General features: G+C 44.3%; 2 protein-coding genes across 2 annotated transcripts in view; one reads left to right on the top strand and one right to left on the bottom strand.

Moving 5' to 3' along the window:
• Window positions 1–26,321, bottom strand: part of snd1 (staphylococcal nuclease and tudor domain containing 1) — a 165,756-nt gene that overhangs the window by 75,663 nt on the left and 63,772 nt on the right. The window lies entirely within an intron of this gene.
• lrrc4.1 (leucine rich repeat containing 4.1) lies at window positions 13,590–16,520 on the top strand. Its single transcript, XM_041963790.1, has one exon. It carries the CDS (start codon window positions 13,593–13,595, stop codon window positions 16,452–16,454), a length of 2,862 nt encoding a protein of 953 aa, XP_041819724.1. The 5' UTR covers window positions 13,590–13,592; the 3' UTR covers window positions 16,455–16,520.

The following is a 26,321-nucleotide window of genomic DNA, read 5'->3' as shown; positions in this document are numbered from 1 at the left end:
GTGACGAACTCGAGAACACGGACCGCAATGAAAAGAATGTCTGAACATGATTCAAAATACTTAAGTGTAAAAGCTTTTAAATTACATACATTACAGCAAACAAGTCCCTTCCACAGCTGCGTTGTGTTCGCATGCAGAGAGCGATAAGTGAGTCATGAATCTGTAAAGAATGTCAGTGTTGGGTTTTCTTTACAGCATCTCCGGGGCTAGGGCTTGTGTCAGAGCGGCAGCACATTCAGAAATGTTCGTTTTAGTCACGGACAGCGCATGCAGGATTGTGAAGCATGTTTGCAATAGGCCGTGGCTCTTTCACAGTTCAATTCATCATAATACCGCGCAGTACAATGTGCAGGAAGGCTGAGTCATTCATGAGGTCACATGAACAAAAGGGCGTCAAACACGTCCTTAAATCAAGTGATGTCACTAGACAGCATCAGTGGAGGCTTATCACAGTTTGACAGATACATGTATCATCTTTTGTAGTTTAAAATTCAGGTAACAACTTTCTAAAGCTACTGTGGTCTCCATCTTTGGAAAGTACTGTCACTATGGTTACAAGTGTTCTCTTCTATTGCAACATCAGCTTGGAATTGGCCTTTTTTATCTGATCGTACAAAGCCACTGTGGTGTCAAGCACTTGTACACAAGTGTGCATGCATATGACTGAACACAAATATGTGTAAAAAACTTACACACACACACACAATACTGGAGCAGATAAAATCTCACAGCCACAGCAGAATACACACAGCTTGTGATCATGTGCTCGATGCACTTGGCGCAGAATGCACTATTTCCTGCAGGAGGGCTTTTAACGCCACCAGGTGTGCAATGTGACAACTGTGCTTCCAAATAGGATGGATAACACTTCAAAACAAGCAGCGGCACACACACTCTCTCCAAATTCAATTTCAACAATGTGGCCACAGGCAAAAGCAGACACCCCACTACTGTATCATAGCGTTACGAGCCACAGCAATCTTGTGGCCAGCTCAACACTCCTGCTGCCCAGACTTACATACTGCCTGACTACCCAATGGGGAACCTTTTAAGAAGTAAAACCCCATGCCCACAGGCTGTTGTCTCATCGTATTTCCACTGAATGAATAAGTGGAGAGCTCAATTGTTTCCTAAAAAGAAAATTCAAATCAATGTGTCTCAGTGGTTTCATCAATTTTAAGTCATTTATTGCTGTGCACAGCTGAGCCACTAACAAATGGATGGCAGAGCAGTGATAGGCGACAAGAACAAACAAATGGCAGCCCTTGAAGAAGAGGGTCTAGACGGTGAAGTCAGCAAAGCCGTCTCCAGACAAAACGTGCATATTAAAATGCATATGCATGCACTCCAAGTTTTGCTAGCACTGACTTTAGCTACAAAACAATCTGAATGAACTTACAGCACATTCGAGTCAACAGTCAAGAGTGGAGAAACATATTAAATACCTGTATCTGTCAGAGCAATAGTGTGAACTTACTGTGTGTGTATGGACAGCGAACAGATGGGCAGTATTGAGGCAAACCAAAAATCATAAAAGAATCCTGTTTCTATTACATGTGAAACATCCTAATTAAGATTAATTTATTTATTCTGACTTATTATTTATGTTTTGCTCTCTTTAAGATTACAGGAGGCTCCATTATGAAGAGGTATTACAGAGGCACAAACGTACAAACTCTTCCTGCATATCCAAATACTAAGAGAACCATTTTTAAGGAACCACTATTGCAGCTGTTACAATCAATGGCATTTGTTTGGCAAAATCACCTTCATTTTGCTCCCTAACTGTCAATCACTTGCAAAATGAGCCATTGAAATATAGCAATAGGTTTCGAGTCAAAGTTATAATTTTCATCGGGATGTCAAACAATGACTGGCAGGAAAATGAAATCAATGTCTGCCTTGGGAAATTACCACTGTTCATCCATGTGTCAAGCCAGTCCCTACGTGTGGGGTGAGGGGTTATTATGGAAAAAAATAACCGGGCCACACACCAATAAACACAACTAGAGTGCAAGTGACCTAGACTGAAGCCATCAGTGAGAGAACCGACAGAGAGGATAGAGGGAGAAGCACCAGCAGGAGGACGAGTAAGCAATGAGAGCACACACCTGTAAAATATCTACCAGCAAACAATGACACAACAACAAGGAACATAGACTGTACATGTATTTATGTATGTACATAAAGCATATGGGATGCACTTTGCTACTAAATGTCCTTTCATGTGTTTTGGAAATGCAATGGAATTTCTTTACAGCCGAGTGTGCAGTTCTTTTCTGCAGATACTGGGAGGAGAGCAGGAACAATCTGACATTGGGGATAGTGCATGACAGTTATGAATTCATCTCGTGGACAAACTGGCGCTAACAGACTTATTCTCTTGCTCTAGCATTTATATGCAGGCGCTTACATCTTACCATCTCGAGAACTGAAAGGCAAATGTGTTTTCATCATAAAATTGCATTTGTCTGTGAAAAGCACGGCACACGCAAGCACGTCAGCGCACTGGTGGGAACAGGGAGTATCAAAATTGCAGCCGACTGACTTTTTTTTTTTTTTTTTATGTTCGGCTCAGCAAAAGTGCTGGCTCCCCAAACAAATCATGGCTGTTCCATGCTGTGCAGACGTGCCAGTAACCATTACATTGTCGTCAACACTTGAAACACGGATTCAAATACAATCTATATATGGTTACTGCGGATGCATGAAAACACAGGCAAACCCACGTCAGCCGGATGTCTACCCTCTACCAGTCACTAATTTCCTTTGCTCCCACTGCTCAGGGCAGGCCAACCATACCAGTTTTAATCCCCAAAGCTATGTAGAAGTGCTAACATGCGAAAAGGGATTAAAGGCAAAATAAGGCTGTGTGTGCATGTGTGTCTCAGATATGCCTGCATTAGCAAGATTTCATACAACAGCTAGATGCAGAAGAAAAGCACTTCAGTGTTGCTGGCTTGGGGCATTTGGTCAGGTTTGTTTAATTCATTCCAATCCCAATGTTTCCAACCATGTATGCATTTTTAATTTCCTTCCACCACTTATATATAATAAGTATATAAAATATTCTATTTTTGTTGTCGAATTGTCAACCACACATACACGTGCCGAGGAGAATAAAAGTGACTGTCATGTCTCTTGAAACAAGTGCAAGTTTATGAGGTGTTCAGTGTTGGTGCCACGCCTCTCTTCCCCGACACCACTATTTCCCCTCGTGTGCGTTCACCCACGCAAACACATGTTGACATGCGTAGCGGTACTTTGAAGAACTCAATCGACATCCTACCCTCAGCTCTCCTTAGTGACTGTAAGCGGACTGTGTGGGAGGACTGGCTCTGATAGAATGGACTGCTGTGTTATTGACTTCAATTTAGAAAGTGCTGCCTGCTGCTTTTCCCCCCCCTTCCTTTCATAGCTGGGACCCTGCTGGCCCCCAGCCGCAGCCTACCTCCGGGGGATATCCCTGATTGCACTGCTACGGAAAACACATTTAAGCAAGGTCACGCTGGGTTTAGAGTTAAGGAGGAGGGGGGAGGCGGCGGATACCTTTTCCTTCGACCCATATTCCATTTCCATCTTTCTTTTCTCTTGCCCTTATCCAAAACGTATGCTTTTTCTCACATTACTTCCGTCTCGAGTCTTTTCCATAGTCGTTACGCAATGATGTCAACGTCCACTCGGGTGTCTGTTTCTCAACCTCCAGCCCTCCCTATCCTGCATTGTCTCCTACCTGCTTGGGTGGACAGCTGCTGAAGTGTCGTATTGTTGGAAGCTGCAGGTACATCGGCACCCAACGTTTGACGCTGTGCTGGCTGCGCTCATAGATTAGACACACTTAGCTTGGCTTCACAAATCCCCAGTATGGGGGAAAAAAAAAAAAAAAAATGGAGGCAGAGAGACAGCGGATATTACACAGGAAAAATAACTGGCAGGGAGGCGAGTAGTCGGAATAGAGAACAGGCACACAAAATGCATCTTCTGTACACGCACACATATAAACTCCTACCTTTCTATGCAGCATATACAAGTAAAATGTTACTTCATGACCCTTTATACCTCCTTAAAACATACTTGAATATTGTGTGTTTTATGCTCGCATTGGGGATTAGATATTTATTTTGAACACAGATAAGGAAGAAAGGGAGCTATCAGTAATAAATCCAAATTGGAAGCATATTAGAACACTCAAGTCATTGGAAAGCAGTTTGCAATATTGCGTGCCGTCTGTACTAAGATGTCTGGCACAAGGCAAAATACGCAGCAAGATAGATGAATAGGCTTACAAACACACACACACACGGAAGTGGAAAACAAAGATTATTGGCACGCACAGACAAAATTCTCTATCTGCTAGACAGAGCTGCCATAATCTGGGTGTGGCCAGGTGGATTTAAAAGGAGGAAAAGCTCTTTCATTCTTTTCTCTTATCCCTGGGTCTGTGTGGTAACAGGCCTCAGTTGGGCTAATCCTCCCCTACATGAAGCATGATGGAGATTCTAGAATTAACGGTCTCACAGAAATAACACTGCAAAGAAGGTAATTGTGACTGCGATTTTAGGGAGGGGGGGTATCTGAAGGTCAAGGCATCATAGTGGGCGAGGAAAGAAAAGGCAGCCACTTTGGGTATAATAAAAGATCTGGGAGAAAGTAGAGTCAATTCACCAATTTGGAGCTGGCATGGTGGTTTAAGATGGAATACAAGTAGGGATTCCATATCGATAGATTTTTTAGAAGCAAACTAAAAGCTTTTACAAGTGCGACATGTTTGATTCAGTTTCTTCTAGCAGCATTGTACAAAAGGATACACAAAAATCTAGCCGATAGTACCAGTATCAAGGCAAGACAAGACAAAGCATATGTTATTATGCACAATAAATCACTCTCTGGACTCCCATTCTGTTCTATAAAAACAATTTTGTGAACTGAGACTACAAAAGTAATGCAAAAGCCCAACATGGGACTAATGTTGCAGAGTAAACAACTCAGTCGTTAGGAATTTTGTTTTGACCAAGCCAAGGACATAAAAGCAAAAGGAGAGGGAGGGTGGATCTGAATGAAGACGGCATCTATGCTCCCAAGCAGCTAAAAGTCTCGGAGATTTAGCTGCTCTCTCTGTGGTGAATTACTATGTTTTTACCTTCACATTGCTCAGAGAATGAGACATCCATTTCCTACAGCCTGGCAGTTGGCAAGGCAACATTGTGATGAACGCACATACAGGGATGCTCCATGAATACTAATGAGGCGAGCTGACCAATGGCATGGCCAGGGCAAGACATCCTAGCACTAGTATACGGTGAGAAAAATATAAAGATAAAACACATAAAAGACTTTAAATCACATGCTTGGCACAATGAAATAAAGTGTTTTTAAGGAATATTAGAAATGCCATTCTTAGTAGCAAATGTTGCAGCAATCGGTGAAAACGAGTTTCAAAATGTTAAAGTTTAAGAGACAAAAGTAAAAACACCCCTATTTCTAAATATGCATGAAGCATCTCCTCCTATCTAGCGATCTTGGCTCATGCTGATTGGGTTAACAGTGCTAACCTACTTGTATCTTTCTTCTGCTTCCAGCTAACACGGCGCTAGGGCTAATCCCTGCTCTGGCAGCCAGTTTGAACACAGCTCAACATAATGAAGCCCATTAGTCTGGAGACAATGGCTGCTAGCGAAGCTCAAACACTGAATAACACAGGATGAGAGAAAAAAAAAAAAAGAGGAGTGAAAATGCTCATCTTTTACTCTGCGCCTTCAGTTGCCGTGGCCTGATATTGCCCTCATTTGAGAGCGCACACTCTGTCACACACACACGAAAACATACGCTGAATGAGCAAACACAATTAACTTGAGACTGGCCTGCAAATAGCAGACCAGAGGAGCACTGTAGGAAGTGGCAATATAGAGGAGAAGAGTAAGGACAAGAAGACAGAGGGAAGGACAGAGGAAGAGAAAGCAAAAGAAAGGAAAGAGGGGAAAAAGCACGACAAGAGTAAAAAAAAAAGGTGAGGGGAGAAAAAAGAAAAAGGGCGAGAACAACAACAAAAATGAGAAAAGGCCTAGAAGGAGAAGGAAGGAAGAAGGAAGAAGGAAGAACAGGGTCAAGAAGGAAATGGGCTGGACCCAAATATTTGCCTATTTCTGTGTTGGATAGGTATTCACTTTTCAATTTTGAGATTCTGATTTTTCTTTTTTTTCTTTTTTTAATAAATGTCAATAAAGGCGAACTCCTGAATACAATTTGTCAGCAGATTTTTGTACTCCACAAATTTTATAAATATAAATGTCAGATCTTAAATTTGTTGGAGCTAGTGCACTGTTTTGGCACTAGTGCTTTGTCAGGCATTGTCTTGGATTCAGAGCCTATTATTATGAACATCTATGTGGGTCGATAATTTATCCCTGATAAGGAGGATTGTCAGAAGCTGTTATTATGTCACAAAAACTGAGAAATAGGACCTCACTAACCAAACCTTCAGGATTACAAACATGCATAACAAAGCTTCTGTTATCCAGTGAATTACCGTTTCTCTAACGAGAAAATCTGTGTAAATCCGACATATTTAAATCTGTTTGGTCATAATGTCCAGTGAAAATAATTCTGGGGTAGGATGTGAAAATATTCTGGCTCTATCTGCTGTTTTCCCACGCTGCTTCCCTGATGCCGCACCCCCCCCCCCCCCCCCCCCCCTTGCTCCTCTCCTGACATTTTCACATCTAACTCAGTGAATTAAGGGTTTGTTTTGGCCAAACCAGAGTTGGTGACTCAGTGGAAAGATGAACCAAGAAGGTTTTGGTAGGTGTTATTTAGTTTCTGACGAGTTTAAAAGAAGTTCGCTACACAATGATAAAATGACTGGCTTTGGAGAGAGCAATAAAACGGCTGTTTCTGGTTAAATAAAAAGGATCTTACTCTTCAACAAAAGGCAACCCCTGTAGGGATCCTTTCCATTATTTTATCAGATATTCAGAAAAACAAAAACAATGAGTCCGTCAGTGGCAAAACCACTGCAGCACTTTCGGTCAATACTGGGCCATTTCCAAAAGTTGTTGTCCCAATTATAAACATTAACACACAAAAACATGTTAAAATAGGGTCCATAAACGGAGATAATATTCAACTGGAAATTCTCCCGTTTGTCCAAGACATTGAAATCTCCCAGGACATGTGGACTGGCACCAATTTTTTCTCACAGAAACCCTGATGCATAAAACACACCAAACCTTCTGGAAAATGTTTAGCAATAACAAATTATAGAAACCACAACACTGCAGAATTACAGAATGCTTCTAAATTAATGCCTGGCTGAAAATGAAATGTTTGTCTGCAGCTCAGATTTATACTACGATTTATACTATACTCAGGAGCCAAAAACATAGCAGGAAAAACAGCCACAGTAGGAAAAAGATTAAGAGGAGACGAAAAACAAAAACAGACAACTACATTTAAAGCAAAAATACTCAACATCAAACGATCTTTATTGCTTGACTGTTTGTCGGACCAAACTCCACAAGTTGCTCTGAATAAAAGTGGCACCGAAATGCATTAAATTAAGCTGCCATTGGATGTTCATATAGGATAAAAATCTTTTCCACATTAGTGTGCTGTGAGTCGAGGCCACACAAGGTCAGCGAAAGCAGACTAGCAAGACTGAGCAGGTGTCGGGATAAAAACAACAACTGGGCATAGCGAAGCCACTAATATATCCTATTGCCATTATAATCTCTTGATACACTGGCATATGATTGGTGTGTGTGTGTGTGTGTGTGTGTGTGTGTGTGTGTGTGTGTGTGAGATGAGAAAAATGATGAACAGAAAAAATCCCTACCAAGCAGTTTAAGCCTTTACTGGGACACTGATAGCAGCAAGCCTGTGCCTGTCAGTGTGTGTGTGTGTGTGTGTGTGTGTGTGTGTGTGTGTGTGTGTGTGTGTGTTACACATAATCTCTTGCAGAATTAATTCCTGGAAATTGAAATGAAAATGGGAAAGGAAGTGTCTAGTAGCAGGTCCTTTACCTCAAGGTCAGCATCAGAGAGTTTGGGGTGTCTGTGTGTGCTGCTGTGTGTACACACGTTTAAGTACGGTGGTCTGGAGAAAGTGGTTTATGATAGCAATGGGCACTGGTATGCAGTCGGCCACTGGGACACTGCTGGATACGTAGAGGACATGCTTGCTCCCTCACATGCACACACACACAAATGCATACAATTTATAATAGCTCTCAAAACAAGACAAGCCTAAAAATAGTGTGCCTGTTGTCTCCTTGAGAAAATCTCTCTTATATACACACACACGCAAGTTTACTTAGGTCACTTTTGGGACTACATAGACTCACTTTCATTTCCTGGTGACTTACCCAAACTCTAACCATGACCATAGCCACTACTTGCCTAACCCTAACCTTCACCACTGATCCAAACATGAATTTTTACCCAGTTATCTGGTCTAGAAACACACACACATACACACACACACACACACACACACACACACACACACACACACACACACACACACACACACACACACACACACACACACACACACAAACAGAAAACCGTATGTGGATTGCCAAAGGGCTCATACTGTAAATCCTTGATCCTGACAATGATGGAGGCACTGACACTACCATTAGATCTATCATTCAGCTGTAGATTCCTGAACTCTGATCGTCATTGCTGCTATACCATACTGCAGGCCATTTACCCAAATGGAACTACTGACACGCACACACATGCGAACACTCACAGGCTGCTGACCTACATGTGACTGGCCGCAGCCCAGATTTGCTAGCATTCACCTCAGGGGATGGGTTCTGTAGTGTTTGCATATACCCGCTGAACATGCTGGCTGACTGGCGGACAAGCTGCACCAAAGTAGGTCGTGCGGTACCCCCAAACTACACCCAGTGTCCTCCTGGCCTGGTGCAGAGGGGGTGGCTCCATAAAGCCTTGGGTGCAACAGGGAGGGCAGAGGTCGCACAGCAGGGGCATGGGGCTGGCATGACCGCATGAAGGTCCCACAAATCTGACAGCTCATCAAGCTGTCATCCGTCAGCGAGTCCTGGAGGTAAGGCCTGACAACCCTCTTCTTGTCAAGACAGTGGTTGGATATACTGGCATAACCCAAACATCGAAACACACTCCAAATGATGCAGTTTAGCCAGGTTTGCAAGTTCAGCATTGGCCTGAACCACCAAATCAAAATCAATGTGGAATTCAGGTACAACACCAAAAAAAGCCATTAAGCTTGGAAAAGGCTTTTCTGGTTTACCTCTGTGCCAATGTCAGGAATGCTAGTGTGAGCTACACACACACACGCGCGCACACACACACACACACAGACACCCACGCTGGACCTTGAGAAAACCTTGTCGTGATCACAGACTTTGGCTGACATTCAAGCCATGTTGGCCATTCCAGGCCAGGATCAAACTATAAACGCAAGGGGTTGACCACATTTGGTCAGTGGAGCATCACAGAGTTTGGCAGGCCATGACCCAGACTCCATCAGTGGTGAGAAAGCAGACCGTCCACTGACAGACAAAAATAGAATGGGAATAGAAAAGAAAGAAAAGGGAGAAATAAACAGGGTGAGGGCCGAAATGAGAGAGCTACCCTGGCAGCATTGGTATATTATGGGTCAATGGATGATTTTGGGTACATAATAGTCTGGGATGAACTGTGCTAGGTGAGTATAACACAACCTGAACTCATTCTGGGTCACTTGCTCATCAAATGGTGGCACACCACACCTGCAGAACAGTTCACAGGCACCATCTGACAGACAACCAAAGCTATCTGTGCCAGTATGTGCACTGTACTACATCTGATTTTTGTCATCAATAATCACACTGAGGAGCACAAGCCTTCATTTGCAGCTGGCTTAACTGACAACAGATCAATGAAATGTTGATGCTGTTTTGAGCAGAGCATCTGCCGCACATCCTGCATTTGTATTACAACCTGCTTTTTGATGCCTGTTTGAATATACGCCTGCAGTATCTCGTGTTTTCACTTGCTCACACAATGCAGTGACGAGGATGCCGTAGTGCAGTGCACCTTTGATATCACCCTCCACACGGTTGCGGTGCTAGGGAATCCCTGTGGAAAGGAAAGGAAATGGCCTTTTTCTTAACAAAGGAAAATCCCCCCTATACTCCTGTGGCTGCCACCTCACTGTTACATGTGCTTCATTGAAGCCCATTCGTATTCAACTGCAGTGAAGTCAAGGAGAAAGTCTGCGTGTGTGTGTGTGTATGTGTGTGTATAATATAGGAGTTGGCTCTATACTCCTGTGCCGGTGGGAATAACGTACTGCGCTACAGGCAGTGTGACCTTTTCTAGCTGGCGTGCTTTCTCTCCACCCTCTCTCTTTCACACGCTTACTCTCTAGCACAGACACAACACACACACACCTAGCAGCACTGTCACAGCTAGCTTTACCAACCATCAATTATCCACACTGCTTCCTAGTTTAATGGACATAAGGCTCGTACAAATCATTGGAGATAGAGGGGTGATGGGACAGTAGGGTGTGTTGGTTTTGCCTTTTCTCCTGCGGCAGGAAGGTAAAGCATGTCTTGTTTTCTCCTGTTCGCCTTCCTCAACATGACCTTTATGGTTGTGTGCTTCTTGAGGCGACAGTTTGTGCTCAAATTGAGGGTTAAGGCCTGCCTGTTTAGACTGCTCTAACTACCTGCAAAGGCATACATGATGGAGGGGGGCTGGAGAGTGGAAAAAAAGACAAAAGGTGCAGACACAGAGCAGAAAATATTGCTGTCTTTTTATATATTGTACTTTTCAGTATTAAAAGGAATAAACTATGTCACTTTAACAACCCACTTCTTAAATCTCAATCTAATGGATGCTACTAAAGTAACCTCGTCAAATTCTTGCAATCCTAAACTTTTAGTTCCATTGCACTGAGGAGACAGATCAAGATGGATATGGCTAAAATCGCACTTAATGTCCTGATAACCCACAAACAAAACTAAAGAGGGGATTTGGTGACAAACACAATAAACCAGTGACAAAAATGGATGAAAATGCGAACTTGTTGGAGAAAGTAAAGAAAGAGTAAGCCAGCCAAAGATGAAGAAAAGTGACACAGTGACGGACGAAGAATGAGGAAAGACAGTGAGGAGGGTGGGATTGGAGTCGGGGGGGTGAGTTAATGCACAAAAACACACTGCATCAAACCAAAGCACTGCTCCGAGCAGGATGCGTCAGCAGTCCATTCATGTTCCTCTATTTTCCACTGAAGGACAAAACGAAAAGAGTGAGAGCAAAGGGAGATAAAGTGAAAAAAAATCAAAGATAAAGCGAGAGAGCAGAGAAGAGAAAGAGAGAGGGGCATCACGAGAGCGAGAGGAAGCGAGAGAGTGAGAGAAACAGTGTCCCATCTGCCTGCCTTTCCCACCACAGCAATGCTGGGAAGCTTTGCCAGACTCGTTGGAATGGCTGGATTATTGCCAGGGAGGAGGGGGTTAAAATCTGGTTGCTGTGGGGATGCCACTGTCCATCTCTGCCTTTTGCTTGGACAGCCTGTCTATTCCCCTAAGCCATACAAAGCCCCAGAAAGCCACAGAACAAGAGACTGTGAGCATTAGAAAAAAAGAGAGTGGAGGACAGCAGGAGCAAACTGGTTTTTGAAGAGGTAGATCTCTAAAAAGGTCTGAGTGCTTTGAGCTCACCCAACTACCTTAGGACACTGCAGAGAGAGCAGGAGGGAGGCAGGGAGAGCGAGAGAGAGAGAGTGAAAGTGAGAGAGAGAGAGAGAGAGAGAGAGAGGGATCCAAGCCGGCGCACGCTCTCTCTTTTGCTGCTACAACGGATCCTTTCCACATCGACGCTACTGTTAACGTCACGCCTGTAAGCCGCGCGCTCAGCCAGCGCTTGCCTTCCCTGTCCTGCTCCTCTCCCCAGTCGGACGCTGCATTAGCGAGGGGGTGCTGATCACCACGAGGAGAGGAGGGAGAAAAAAAAGAACTGGAAAACAAGAAGAAAAAAGAAAAGAGAAACAAGCCGGAGAGAGCAAAGAGAAACTGCGCACCACCCCTCCTCCCTCTAACCCACCTCGATCAACCCAGCTACAACAACCCCACTCCTCCCAGCACCCCCTTCCATCCCCCACCCCACTCCCTTGCTGAAGAAATTGACGGATTATTGGGAAGTGCAAGGGAGGCAGGCTGCAGCTGCTGCTGTGTGTGCTCGCTACTGCTGCTGTGTGCTTCGCAGGGATGGTGTGTGTGCGTTTGCAATCGCTGCTGTCGCCGCCGCGGCTGCCGAGGATGGAGCGTGTGGCTAGTTAAGAGGAGGAAAAAGCTAATGAAGGCAGTGTGCGTCGCCTAGCCTTTTCAAGCCCCACCGAGCATTCCCGGAGCAAAAAAGAAAAAGAAAAAAAAAAAGAAGAAGATCCAAGTGTACACGACGCCACATTGAGTGGGGGAGCAAGGGGAAGAGAGTGAGAGAGGGTGAAGGGCTGTCAGACTGACCAACCGACCAACTGATTGACCACTAAAAAGTGAACAGAGGAATACGGAGAGGAGGGGGGTCTGTTTTTATCCTGGTTTGTCAATCTACCCTCCTCGCCGGCACAAACAAAAGGCAAAGAACATTGGAAAGGACTGTGGAATTTTCATTCAACCTTCTTCAATCCCACCCCCACCTACCTCCCTCTTTTCGTCCTTTCGGTCTTGGCTTTTGGTGCACAAAAAATTGTGCATGTGTGTTTGTGTGGTCGCCTGTGCTATGGAGACCTGGGTAAGGTGTCTAGCAGGGGGATCAACTGTCGGATTCCAAGGACAAGCAAGAGAAGAGGAGCCGACAGCAAGAAGCGAGCAAGGGAGCACTGCTGCTTTGGGAGCCTGACTGGATTCCTATCTGCAATCTTTTTTTTTCTTTTTCTTTTTTTCCAATCAACAAGGAAAGGGAGAGAAAAAACACTCAAAAGGGCCTTCGAACCTTTCTCTTTGGATGTGTGGATTTACAAAATAGCTCTGGTTAAGCTCTTTGGCATTGATACCTGTTTTGACAGAGCAAATATAAAAAGGCTTTCTTTGCTGCTCTTGGGATATACATACATCTGATGTGAATACCACAGCTCTTTCTGGTTGCAAACAGGAGGGAAGCTATATATCTCAGTTCAAGGACCTGTAATAATAACTTGAGGTAGGTGTCTAGCGTTTCAACCCCTCTTTGCATCAATTTGTAACACCCTACCCTCCCTTCTGTCTTGTAATACGGTTTTTGGTTGCTTAATTTACCATCATGTCCTTCTCATACACACGTTTCAGAAAAGCCAGCCCTCTATACCCTCCCCTCTCTTTCTGTCCCTGAGCACAGTTCATGGAAATAAAAGTATTGCTTAATTGAGGATAGGTCAAGCCCTCTTTCCCCTCAGCAAGCACCCAGAAACCAGATTCTTCTCTTGTCCTCTTCAGTTCCCTTAACCTTGTTACTCTGGTCCCCTTAACAGTACTACCAGCAAACCAGCTACTTCCCCTGTCCCCGAAGTCCCCAAACACCATCCCCCAACACCCCCCAACCTCCCCCCCAGATGATGCTGAATTATGAACGTGCCACATCATGAGTCTCCTGGGGCGGGTAGCTGTGCATCGTGCCAGGAAAGCCGCCCTGCTCTGTGTAGTCTTCCTGATGGCGCGAGTGTGGAGCAGCGCCTCCCTGGCCTTGGCGGGGGCGGCGGTGTCTCAGGGACCCCAGGGCTGTCCACCGCAGTGTTCCTGCAGTAATCAGCAGGGGAAGGTGGTGTGCACCCGACGTGGCCTCACCCGTGTGCCCCCTGGCATTCCTGCCAACACGCGACACCTCAATCTAATGGAAAACGCCATCGAGGCGGTGCAGGCTGACTCCTTCCGCCACCTGCACCACCTTGAGGTGCTCCAGCTTGGGCGAAATGCCATACGGCAGATTGAGGTGGGCGCGTTCAATGGACTTACCAGCCTCAACACACTGGAGCTGTTTGACAACCGGTTGACGGTGGTGCCCAGTGGGGCCTTTGAGTACTTGTCTAAACTAAGAGAACTGTGGCTGAGGAACAACCCCATTGAAAGTATCCCCTCCTACGCCTTCAACCGGGTGCCCTCCCTCATGCGACTGGACCTGGGAGAGTTACGTAAACTGGAGTACATCTCAGAAGGAGCTTTTGAGGGCCTACAAAACCTCAAATACCTCAACCTGGGCATGTGCAACATAAAGGGTGATATGCCAAACCTGAGTCCCCTCAAGGGCCTAGAGGAGCTGGAGATCTCTGAAAATCACTTCCCTGAGATAAAGCCAGGCTCCTTCAAAGGCATGCGTTCCCTGAAAAAGCTATGGGTGATGAACTCACAAATCACAGTGATAGAGCGCAATGCTTTTGACGACTTATCTTCATTGGTGGAGCTTAATCTCGCCCATAATAATCTGAGCGCTGTGCCACATGATCTGTTCTCCCCGCTCAGGTACCTAGTGGAGCTGCATCTCCACCATAACCCTTGGAACTGTGGCTGTGAGGCTGTATGGTTAGCACGCTGGCTAAGGGAGTACATCCCTACTAACTCAACTTGCTGTGGACGCTGTCACTCACCTGCCAGCATGAGAGGTCGACAGTTGGTTGAGGTGGACAGAGGTGAGGGCGCTGCGATCCAGTGCTCTGCACCATTCATTGCTGATGCACCGAGGGATTTGAACATCTCAGCAGGGCGAGTGGCTGAGCTTCGCTGTCGCACAGCCCCAATGTCTTCAGTACGCTGGCTCCTACCCAATGGGACTATCCTGACACATGCCTCTGGTCACCCGAGAATATCAGTGCTCAATGATGGTACCCTTAATTTCTCAAATGTCCTGGCAGCAGACACGGGCACTTACACCTGCATGGTGTCCAATGCAGCTGGGAACTCCAACGCCTCGGCCTACCTCAATGTGAGTGCAGCTGAGCTTAATACATCCAACTTGAGTTACTTTACCACAGTGACTGTGGAGGTCTTGGGGCCAACCACCGAGATGCCCAAAACTAAAACCACCACAAGCACAGCTGCTGCTGCAGGGGCTGGAGTAGCTGGAGGAGGAGGGGTAGGCCTAGGGACAACAACTACAACTGCCTCTCCTTCCGTCTTTCAGCCAGTTTTCATCTCCACACCAACTGTGCTGTTGCAAAGCACCGATAGCCCACCAGGCGCAGCTAAGACATCTGTGGTTCCAGGACCACAAGGTCCCACTGCTAAGCCAGGCAAGGGCCCTAGCCTTGATGAAGTGATGAAGACCACTAAAATCATAATAGGTTGCTTTGTGGCAGTGACGCTGCTGGCTGCTGTCATGCTCATCGCCTTCTACAAATTGAGAAAGCGCCACCAGCAGAGGAGCACAGTGGCAGCTGCCCGCACGGTGGAGATTATCCAGGTGGATGAAGAGGACCTTCCACCACCAGCGTCTGCAGCTCAAGAGACGGCACTCACATTGCCTGAAATCCGGGACCATAACAGCATACACAAACTGGACTTTATCAGCCACAAGACTGACTACAGCTTTCACAAACCCAAGGCCGAATACAAACCCCAGCCTGATTTCACCCTTCATAAGCCGAAGGCTGAGTATACCACATATAAGCCAAATATGGACTTCAGTAGCCACAAATTCATCCCAGATTACAGCACTCACAAATCTACACCAGATTTTAGCCTTCATAGACCAAAGCCTGACTATAGCCCATTTAGACAGGACTACAGCACTCACAAACCGAAAGCAGAATACAGCCCATTCAAACCAGATTTTGGCACTCACCCAAAAACTAAAACAGACTACAGCCCCTTCAAACCTGATTACAGCACTCACCCTAGGCAGAAAACTGACTTCAGTCCATTCAAACGAGATTACAGCACCCAACCAAAACCTAAACATGACTACAGCCCATTAAAATCGGACTACAACACACAGCATAAACCTAAGGCTGAATACAGTCCATTCAAGCCCGACTTTGGCACTCATCCAAGACCTAAACCTGACTACAGCCCATTTAAACCTGACTATAGCACTCAGCCTAAACCCAAAACAGACTACAGCGTCCAGAGATCTAAAACTGACAGTACCTACAAACCGAAGGACCATTACACCCCCCATAAGACTGCAACTGATTACAGCGCCTTCAAGACTGACTTCAGCCCCCACAAAACGGATTACAGCGCCTTCAAGTCTGACTTTAGTCCACATAGTCAGAGACCTAAACTTGATTACAGTCCGCACAAAATGGACTACAGCCCTCATAAGGTGGACTACAGCACTCTAAAGCCCAAATACAACACCTATAAACCAACTGGCCATGGGGCTAAATGGACAGAAAACAATGTGGGGAACTCTTTGCCTCGAACCTTGCCCAGCACCATCACAGCAATGGCTGAGCCCTTTGTCATAAAAACTCACACCAAGGAGAAGGTACAGGAGACTCAGATTTAAAAAGGCCCCCCAAAAGGATCCAACTCCTTTCCCTAGGTCCCTAGCTCCCACCCAACCCTGTCCCAGGCCCCCCTTCGTCATTTCCTCATAAAATCATGCAATAGAATGCACAACGAAAAAAGGACAGGAACTACTTTTTTGTACAGAGTGCAAACTTAAAAAGACTGATGATTTCTTGTTGTACATGCTTATAAATAAATATATATATGGACAAATTGAAACTACCATGGGCTGGTGATAGAGAAACATATATTAAAAAGAAATTGAAACTATTTTCTAACTTGTAACTTCTATTTAAAACAATGAGTTGTTTAAGATGCTGTCTTGACTTTGACAAATGAGGGTAGTCTTGTTTTAAAAAGGGGCATTCTGTGTGATTTTTACACCATGCTACAAAGAATGCAGTGATAAGAAAAAATATTTATACTGAGAAGACTTTCTTTAACAAAAAACCAGAAAAAAGGTCAATGTTGATCTTTACAGGTTTATCTTGTAAAAGCACCAAGAATTTGTACTGTGCCAAATGTTATAAAATGCAATAAAAAGGATTTTTGGAAGAAAAAAGGAAGTATTAGAGAGAGATGTTTTTTCCCCTTTGCTTCTTCTCCTGGCGTATACTGTAACGATCAGCCAAATGCTTTAGACACTGCAGTAAGACGCTGCAGCTATACTTTAACCCTACGTGTGCTGAATGACTCAGGCAGAATGAATCACAGTGCAGAAGTGGATGGTGCTTTTTTTAAATCTCTCAACACCTCCTGTTATTATATTCTTTATATGTAATTGAAGAGTTTGTTCAGTTTTTATTGTACGCCACCAGTGTGTGTCATGGCGCTTCATCGAGGTGTGGCTGATCAAAAGCATGTATTTAATCTAAGTTCTTGAGTTCTGCGAATGCATTAAGATGTTAAAAGATGAAGCAATGGTATTTCCAGCGACAAGTATAGCAGTGCGATCATTACATCTAATGTTAATTGAAATGTTCATTACATGATGCCTTTCAACAATGCAAGCTGATTGTGTTACCTAGCTCATTTCCCACATTACAAACTGCTATTATTAATCATGTATCTAATGAGTGAAAAAGGTGATAAATTAAGGTGAAATACTGTTTGGGTGTTAAGACTGTCTTGCACTTTGCCAAAAAATATATATCCTCATTTCACTTTTCATTGCATTGCCAGCTGTTGTGCCTTCATCAATCAGTATGGGGGCTTTTTATAGTGACAAATGCATTCGGGTCTCGCTGTTAACTGTGCATTTTTCATCTTTGACAGTATCACCCCTCTCAATCACAATATAGCCTCACAGTTCTCTGCCTAACGAAGAAAGACAACATACAACATACACAGTGGTTAGGAGGTATGTAACCACAGTATGTGGGACTGCAGACCAAGCAACACCGTCCTTTCTACTACAACTCTCTCTCCTCTCACTTGATGGGGGACAGTAACTCAAGCACACTGGTTAATTTAAATTGTAAAAGAGAAAGAAAGGTGATGTGAACTACCTTAGGAGCACATAGCAGAAAACATAATAACGTGGGCAACTTGTGGGTGAGATATGACAAAGAACATGACAAAAGATTTAAAGGTGTGTGGACCATAATCATCATGGCCACTGTGGATACTCCCTTCTCATTAACTTGTATTTATAAAAGAAAAAAAAACAGCCTCTGGACATGCATGACGTTATCAAGTCCACAGCCACAGACCTGTGCATGCAGCCAAACCTGCGGCCTAGTAGTATAGGTGACAACACAGTTTACACAATACCATTAACCACATCTGTATTAAGAGCAGCAAATGGAGACTACCTGTGAGGGCCACGAGGACGATATCAGGGTTCACCTTTCCAACACAGTAGTGTTTCAACATTTGAGACCGAGGTAGAACAGTGAGATTGTTAGAAGGGAAAGGCGAGAGCGAGGCTCACATAGCGCACCATGAAAAGAGTGTAGCGGTGAGCTGAGAGCCTGTGATCTGTGTGTTTGTGAGGGTGACAGTCCAGCTCTGAGAAATTAGGAAGTGACAAAAAGAGGGAGAGAGTGAGCTAGATAGAGTAAAAGATGGAAGGTTAAAGAGGACAGCAGAAGAGGGAGAGAGAGCCTTTTTTTTTTTTTTTTTTTTTTTTTACACATAGCTGTTTCAGATGATATTTGTGCTTGGAAACACATATGTTGTCGAGTAAGAGCACATGTGTTGTAAATGTATAATATAAACGTCCTCTAACACTGTGCTATATTACGAGGCTGTGGTGGATATGATGATCTCAATGGGGGGAGTACGTCTGAAGTAAAATCAAGCAGAGCAGCAGAAAAACTATAGCACAGAGAAAACTAATTTAATCAAATAAAAAAGAAAGCATAAAATTTTCTTCCTCTGTGTGTGATCTCAGGGACCAAGGACATCTGGCATAAAGACAGTAGCGGCCAGACAGACGTCCTGAGAGAGTGTTAAACTTTTTCATCCATCTCTATTCTGCAAAACAATAAGAGCATTTTAGGGACAGATATAGGTGTGGTTATACAACAAGTGGTCACGACTGCATCAGTGTCTATTAACCCAAAAAGAGAATTTTACCATCCTCTAATATCTGCCATCGAATAGGGGTAAAAATAACCTACTGCAGTGTACCAGGGCTGTCACAACTGGTCACTTGGGCAACAATCAGACTTGATCAAAACAACTACAGCTCTCGCTATCCTCCGCCTTGCCATGTCTGTTGATGACTCAGCCTGCACTTTAAATATTGAGCCTTTTCTGCAGGTGTAAGAATGAGCTACATAGATCAGACACGCGAGTCTGTCTGCGTTTGTCCATGTATGTGTGTGTTTCTTGTGCCAGCTGCGTTTGCGTGGGGTTGCATCAAAACAAGGAGGGTGTAGGAGCCGCACGGTGCAGGAGAGGTAAAACGTGACAAGGAGAACAGAGGGAGCGTGAGGAAAAAGTGTGTGAGAGAGCGAGAACAGGCGTCACATTTAGCATGGCCATTTTGGGATGCCAGGGTAGCCAAATGGTTGAGGTGTATACATAACTGTATGTCAGCGGTTCGATTGTGTCTGCCTCTCTATTAGCAACTTTCCAATAAAGACGCTCCTAAAAAAAAAAAAGAAAATGCCAATTTCATACTGTACTGACCACTTGTCACTACACTGACTAATATCCCAGGCAGCATGCCTTTGTCTCCCACTCCCGTTAAATGTAATTGTTTAGATAGCATAGCTCTGCAAAACCAAGCAGCGGTTTCCCAATTGTCTCTAATGTGAAGCAAGTGAGAGGAACACTCAAACAAGTGAACACAAACAGGTATGAGTTATGTCATATCTAAATTGATAGTGTAAATACGTTAGATGGATTGAGAGCAGTTGTATGAACAGATGAAAGCACTGTATTAAGCATTAAGCTGGGGTATGGAGTTCTACTGTAAGCTTGGCCATTCTTCCTTTGCCTCACTATGGTGGGCATCTATGTTGTGTTATGTGGTCACTTATTAATCTGTACTGTGGTATAACAGGCTCCTTCATAGTAATCAGTCAACATGGCTACAGGGTCATCAATCAGCCAATCAGCTAGCCAGCTACTGAAGGGCCTGTCTCCATGGGAAACACTCCTTTCCTCCTCCGCATGATGCTTTTTTTCCTTCTGTCTGTGCTTCATTAGCAATCATGAAGCTATTTGAAAGAGGAAGCAAGGCTAGACGTACCTATTTACCCACAGCTCACAGAGCCTGGGGAGGGAGGGAGGGAAGGGAAGGATAGAAGATAACGTGGTACAGAAAAAGAGATGTAGGAAAGACACTTGGGAAAGAATGGAGGGCAGGTTGCTAGAAAGAAGGTATTATGGAACAAGCAAAAGTGAAAAATTTAAAACAGAGAAACAGTTAGGGAGCAGATTTATGTATGAAGCAAAGAGTAGACAGCAATGAAAAAAACAAAAAAAAAAAGACATACGTAGAAATGTTGCAGGCCTGGAAAAGTGTGCATAGTACAAGTGTTTCTGGGACACTAGAAGAAAAAGATATAAGAAGTGAGAGGTGAAGGAGAAGCAAAAGGGAATTATGGTAGAATCAGGCTCACAGATGAAAAGATAAGTAGGGAGGGAGAAAGAAGAAACAAAAAACAGAAAACAAGACAAAGAAACAGATGGAGGTGAAAATAAATTGATTAAAATAAAATGAAAATGAGAGAAATAGATGTGCTGGAGCTGCTAACAGAGGGGAGCGCACAGCAGCGAGAGAGAGGAGAGCGGGGGAGACAGAGCAAAGGCGCTTAGGAAAGGAGTAAGCAGAGCAAATGTGATGCAAGAGTGCCAGCTACAGATGGAATGGGGGATATATAGTCTGGCCATCATGGCTCCAGCATGATTGGTGAATGGCCTGGACTGCAACACAAGGGGTGTGGTGGTGGTGGGGGAGATAGAGTGTGATGTTGCCATAGCACAGTGCAGCAGATAAGAAGTGCTGATACCAGTAATGGACTGGACCACTGGGGGTACTTGAGGAAGAGAGACGGGTGAATATGAAGGCAGAGAGGATGGGAGGATCAAGAGGTCAGCTCGAATGGAACTGCAGGGACGATAACTGCCACAGTGCAGCCACGTGCATGTGTATGTGTTTTCAGCGTGATCAGGAGGACGCTGGAACCAGCGGCACTTTGTTTCCCCATTCAGTTTAAGAAAGGAGCTCATTCTCAACTTAAAAGGGTTTGTAGGACTTTTTGAAACCCAATTATTTTGATGCAATCTCTTAATTAGATTTTTTTTCTCTCATTGTAAATTACTATGCACCGAGGCGCAGAAGATGGCTGTAATAAAATGTTGTTCCATTAAAAAGACCTAGACCAATAGGCACTGCAATCTCAATTGCATCAGCCATTTATTAACCAAAGCCCCTCACTCAGTCTTCTCAGTGCAGCAAAGACAATGTTCACTTGTGAAACATTTTCTGTTTCTGTCAAAGAGGCTACATTTTACACCGTTCTAATCAGTGTCTCCTGAAATGTATATAAAAGCATTAATGCTGGGATTTCAAACGATTAATTGGCCAACAATCAATCTCCGTTAAAAATTTGATCACAACTTCATCAAAAGATAAAAGAAATATGTTGTTTATTTGGCTGAACACTTCAGATAATTGCGCCATCTTTGATGAGAGCCTGTGATCAGCATTTGGCACAAATGGGTCCTCTATATACAGCAACAGCAAGGAAAAAAAAGGTGCTCATCAGCCCATTAGCTTTTTCTGCTGAACACATGCATTTCCTTTAGGAGGCCCATTCCACTGATATGAATTTCACATGTTGACTTCGATGTGATTAATACTTTTGAGAAAAGCCTGTAAGTTATGCATAATCATGTTTAATGTTGGGACTTTGTTTCATTATTTGCTGAATATCACTATGATTTTTAACGGTTGCATTATTATGATTCAAACACGTAATTTATCATGTCGCGATAATAGCCGATGTCAATTGCTTTAATTGTGTTTTGAATGCACTTGTATTTTCTAAGCTTTTAATTGATTATTGATTAATTGTAATTAGCATACTGTAGCCAGGGCTCGATTGCAAAATCCGCATCCCTAGTTTCAGCGAGGCATGTGTGCTACACAGTGCACGTGGTAGGATTTTTGTGTGAGCACTAGCCAGTGTGCTAGTGGAGCAGACAGGAGGCTATTCTAAGCAGGCCTGGGAGCGTGCTGCCTTGTGAGTCAACATTAGTCAGGGCCAGAGAGTTGTTTGGTCCTAATGTCAAATAGAGGGACTGGACGGGATGCGGAGTCAAAAGGTGGAGACAGCACATCGTCCGTGCAGGGAGTGATGCCGTGCTCATTATGACAAAAGACAGTTAATATTTGGCATCTTTGCTACTTAAATAAATATTTCCTGAGAATACATTTTATACACAGTGTATTTTACAGGTTTATTTCCGGAGCAGTAAGAAACGTAAATGGAGATGGTAAAGGTGCAGAAGGTGTTGGTGGACTGGAGGAAATGGTGAAGGCTGGTTGATGTTTGCTGGTGCATCTGACGTTGACCGTGTGAAAACCGATGCAAATAGCCATATTCAGTGACCAGCTGGTGGTATGATTTGTTGCTACTGGGGTCAACAGAGGCAGAAGAAGAATTTTCAGCACAGTATACTGCTGGCATTGAGCCCAGTGTGGTCGAGGCTGTTGAAAAGGTGCGTGCCAACAGATTTTATTGAATGTATACCGTGGTCAACTATCAACACAGATTCTGTTGCTAAAACTGAGACTGAATGGCGGGTGGGTTGTGTGAGCTATTCTTGCCATACAGGGGACCACTCGAGTGTGTTACTCCTGTGAGACAGTTTATTGCCTTTTTGGTGGGTGAAAAACATCTCTGTTTTCTTAGCGGCCAGCGACGTTGAAGCCTTACTTTTATGATCCTGTCCAGTAGTTGAGGCCGAGGTGTGCGTACTAAATCAAATCCAGTGACAGCAGCGAACGAGGGGGGTGAGGCACATGTGAGGAGCGGGGTGGGTGTGCTGAGGTTTTTGTGAAGGTGCAAACAAATAAAGGCACGGGCGCGCGCACACTCGCACAAAAGCATGCACGTACACACAGAGAAAAATGAAGCCATTGACCATTAATTTCACTGCTTTTGTTGAGATTTACAGCCTGAAGAGAAATCATGATCACAGGCGCAGCATCACCAAGGATACTGTGCTCAGGAAGAGCCCTTGTTCACTCACGAACACAGAAATACAAAAACACACTAATAGAATAAATACCCAAAGCCACACAGTTAAAATGCCTTAAATGCGGCCTTTTCAATCCAGACAGTGTGACAGACAATTCAATGCTGTATGTTTCTTTCTCACTGAAATAGGCACAAGCTTCCAGATTCTGCTTTTGTTAAATAAAATCTTCGCAACATATTAATGGCCTTAAACAGAGTGCAATCAGGCAACTGTGCTGACAAAGGAAAACCATGACATCAAAGACGTACGTATGTTCTTCTGAAAATATCAATTTCTGCTGCTTTCACTGAATGCTGGTTTGAGCTCTGTTTAAGTGCAGTGAGAGGCTGCTGCAGCTGAAGCCAGGTTTTGTTATGCACAATTATAAATAAAAAAAATAATATCTTAATAAGGTCAGGGATGGAAAAACAGTGAATTAATCCTCTGACAACATCACAGCTTCAAAATTCTTATCACCTAGCCACAGAAACAGCAGTATGTGTATGTTGTAGAACATGCAGTTTACTGCAGTGTGTGAAAGCTGCCTCCCTGCCTTTCATTTCCTCAGCCATTCAGCCGTTTCCATCTACGTTCTCATGTACAGCCTCCCCTACTAAAGAGGGTGCACAGATGTGATTTCCCGCACTGGTTTTGTAGATTCCATGGCACTTCTGCATGTTCCCATGCAAATGCGGAGTCCAAGAAAGACACAGAAAGTGGCAAACGCAGTGTGTGCAGATAAGAAAATCTCTGCTTCTATGCTGCATGTGCAGTCTAAGGAAAGCAGCGAGGAAAAAGAAAGCTTTTTTTAACCAACCCGGAGACTAAAATTACATGAGAAAAGCAGGGTGAGTCTGGGGGGTTACAGGGAGAGTTCTGGGATTTCATCTTTTCTAAGATGATAATGAGTGCATGTGGGTGTAGACATTTCGGTGATTGTGGAGGGGTGGAATTGGGGTGACAAAATGGCCTCCTGCACTGCTCAAGACATTAAAGAAAGGAGGCAGTGAGGAAAAAACAGACGAGGGTAGGAGAATTAACTGAGGTGGATAGTGAGGCCCGCACATTATCTGTGACACCTTGATTTAGTGTGTCAGAGGATAGCAGTGCAAGATGGAGAGGGACACGTGGAGAGAGAGGTGGGCAAGAAAAGGAGAGTGAAGAAAGGGAGACGAAGGGTAAGGATGAGGACCAAAGAGCAGTACAGGTAGGAAAGAAAGAGAAGCGAGAAACCTATCTGGCACATTAAGGGGAGCTCGGTATTTGTTCTGCAATAAGTGTAGGATCGTCAATTTACACCGATGCGGACCTCGAGATGACAAGCAGTGTGCTAATGTCAAAGACTTGCTGAGAGAACGCGCACCGCTGAGCACAGAATGGCACATGAAAGCGACGTCGAGATGAAAGCCCTGACAAGCTGCGAAGAGCATCCACGGGGTTGAAGCGCGGTTTTCATGTGGCGGCAGAATTATTCAGCTGCTGCAGCAAACTGCTGTGTGTGTGTTTGAATGCGTGCGTGCAGTTGGGTCAGCAAGGATTTTTAAAGATCAAACAAATCAATAGACAACCTCTGTCTGCAGTGGACAAGCAGAGCCGCACTGCACTGTAGGTAATGGAGTCTGTTTGCCCCCACTTGAATTTTGAGTATTTAAGGGGACGTTTGGAAATTTGTCAGGCTTTATTTACTTAATCTAAGTGGAATAAAATGTAGACGCAAGTCCAGGATAAAGAGGAAGGGAGGGGTAATAAGCTCAAAAGCTGTTTTTTTACGAGGTATCGGGTCCAGGCGCTGATCCCAGCCACAAGTTTTTAATGGATCCCAAATAAATGGTGTCTCCAGAAGTGCTCCTTTAAAATACAGTCCTTACTTAAACGAAAAGGATGTGGGTTTGTTGGCAGATCTAAGGCAGCACTGAAACAATAAGACTGTAAACATTGAGCTCATTCATTTTCCGTTCAATTCTGACTTCAAATGAATCCCGCTGGACTTCAGCATGAAGAGGAAAAGACGAGCACAAGTGCTGTGAAGTGGTCTGTTTGTGGATTTGTGTGTGGTGTAGGGGATATACTTGTTTACATTTGTACTGTACAAGTAGAAAAAAAAATCCTGTTCATTTCCAGTACATACAGCAGTTATTGTTGTCCGGCGCCCTGTGGTGTTTGGTCTCGTCTTTGGTCGGGATTCGGTCTTGTGAAAATGCTTGAAGAACAGATGTGTGACTGCACGCCATCTACGTGAAATGGCTTGTGTAGGACTCACTGCAGGTGAACCAGTACCAGTCTAACATAAAAACTGATCAAAGCCATCCCAGAAAACAGACAGCAAAGAGTCTTTAAATTGAGCAGCTGCTTATTTATATCAGACAACACTAACTAACTCTGTGAGACCCTCTAGAGCTGCACTGGGACAAGCTAAAAAGTAAGTCACTGGAGGCAGAAGAAGAAATGATGAATATGAGGCTGTAGTTAATTAAATGGAAGCTGGAACTTTTAAAGTAAACAAGGCCTTAATGCTCTGCTGCATGAAAGAAATTGGGTTGATTGAATTCCCTGACAACATAATTATAATCAACTGATTGTTCAGGGTCAGGACAGATCCATCATCACCACATGTTAATGTCGTGATGCGGGCATCAGGGAGGATTGTTCTTTGAACAATAATTGTTTTCATGGCCGAGTTAGGCATTGCTGACCCGGGAACTTTTCAATAAGAGGTGAATCAGAGGCGCCGCGTGGCCCCAAGCTGAGCGCGACCTCAGCGGCCTGATATAAGAGCACCTGCCCAACGGGGGAGCCGATAATTAGGCAGCCAGTTACACTGCTCTTCTTCCCTCACCGCTCTCTTGTCCCTCACTGCAGCTAATTAAACACAACCAGACACATCAAAGACGTATATGTGCGAGCCGCCGCGTGTTTGTCCATCAATTAGCTTTTTTTTGCGGCTGCTGAAGTAAAATAACTTCAACCCGTGTAGCGAGCCACAATTGGCGATGTGCCGTTTTTGTGTAAACATGAGGGATTACTGCCACAAAACAAAAAAGTGAATCCAGTAGGTGGTATCACACGGCAGTGATAAGAAACGTGGAAGGCCTACAGAGGTACTCGTCTAATGGGAGTTTATTGCGATGAGAGAGAGAACAGGAGGATGTAGCTCAGCTCATGG

The sequence above is a fragment of the Chelmon rostratus genome, chromosome 22 (assembly GCF_017976325.1).
Source record: "Chelmon rostratus isolate fCheRos1 chromosome 22, fCheRos1.pri, whole genome shotgun sequence".
NCBI classification, from domain to species: domain Eukaryota; kingdom Metazoa; phylum Chordata; class Actinopteri; order Chaetodontiformes; family Chaetodontidae; genus Chelmon; species Chelmon rostratus.
Note: the sequence above shows the minus strand (reverse complement) of the source record. Positions and strands in the feature narration are given on the sequence as shown.

Coding starts and splice junctions, on each gene's coding strand:
- lrrc4.1 (XM_041963790.1), top strand. CDS start 13,593: ATGAGTCTCCTGGGGCGGGTAGCTGTGCATCGTGCCAGGAAAGCCGCC.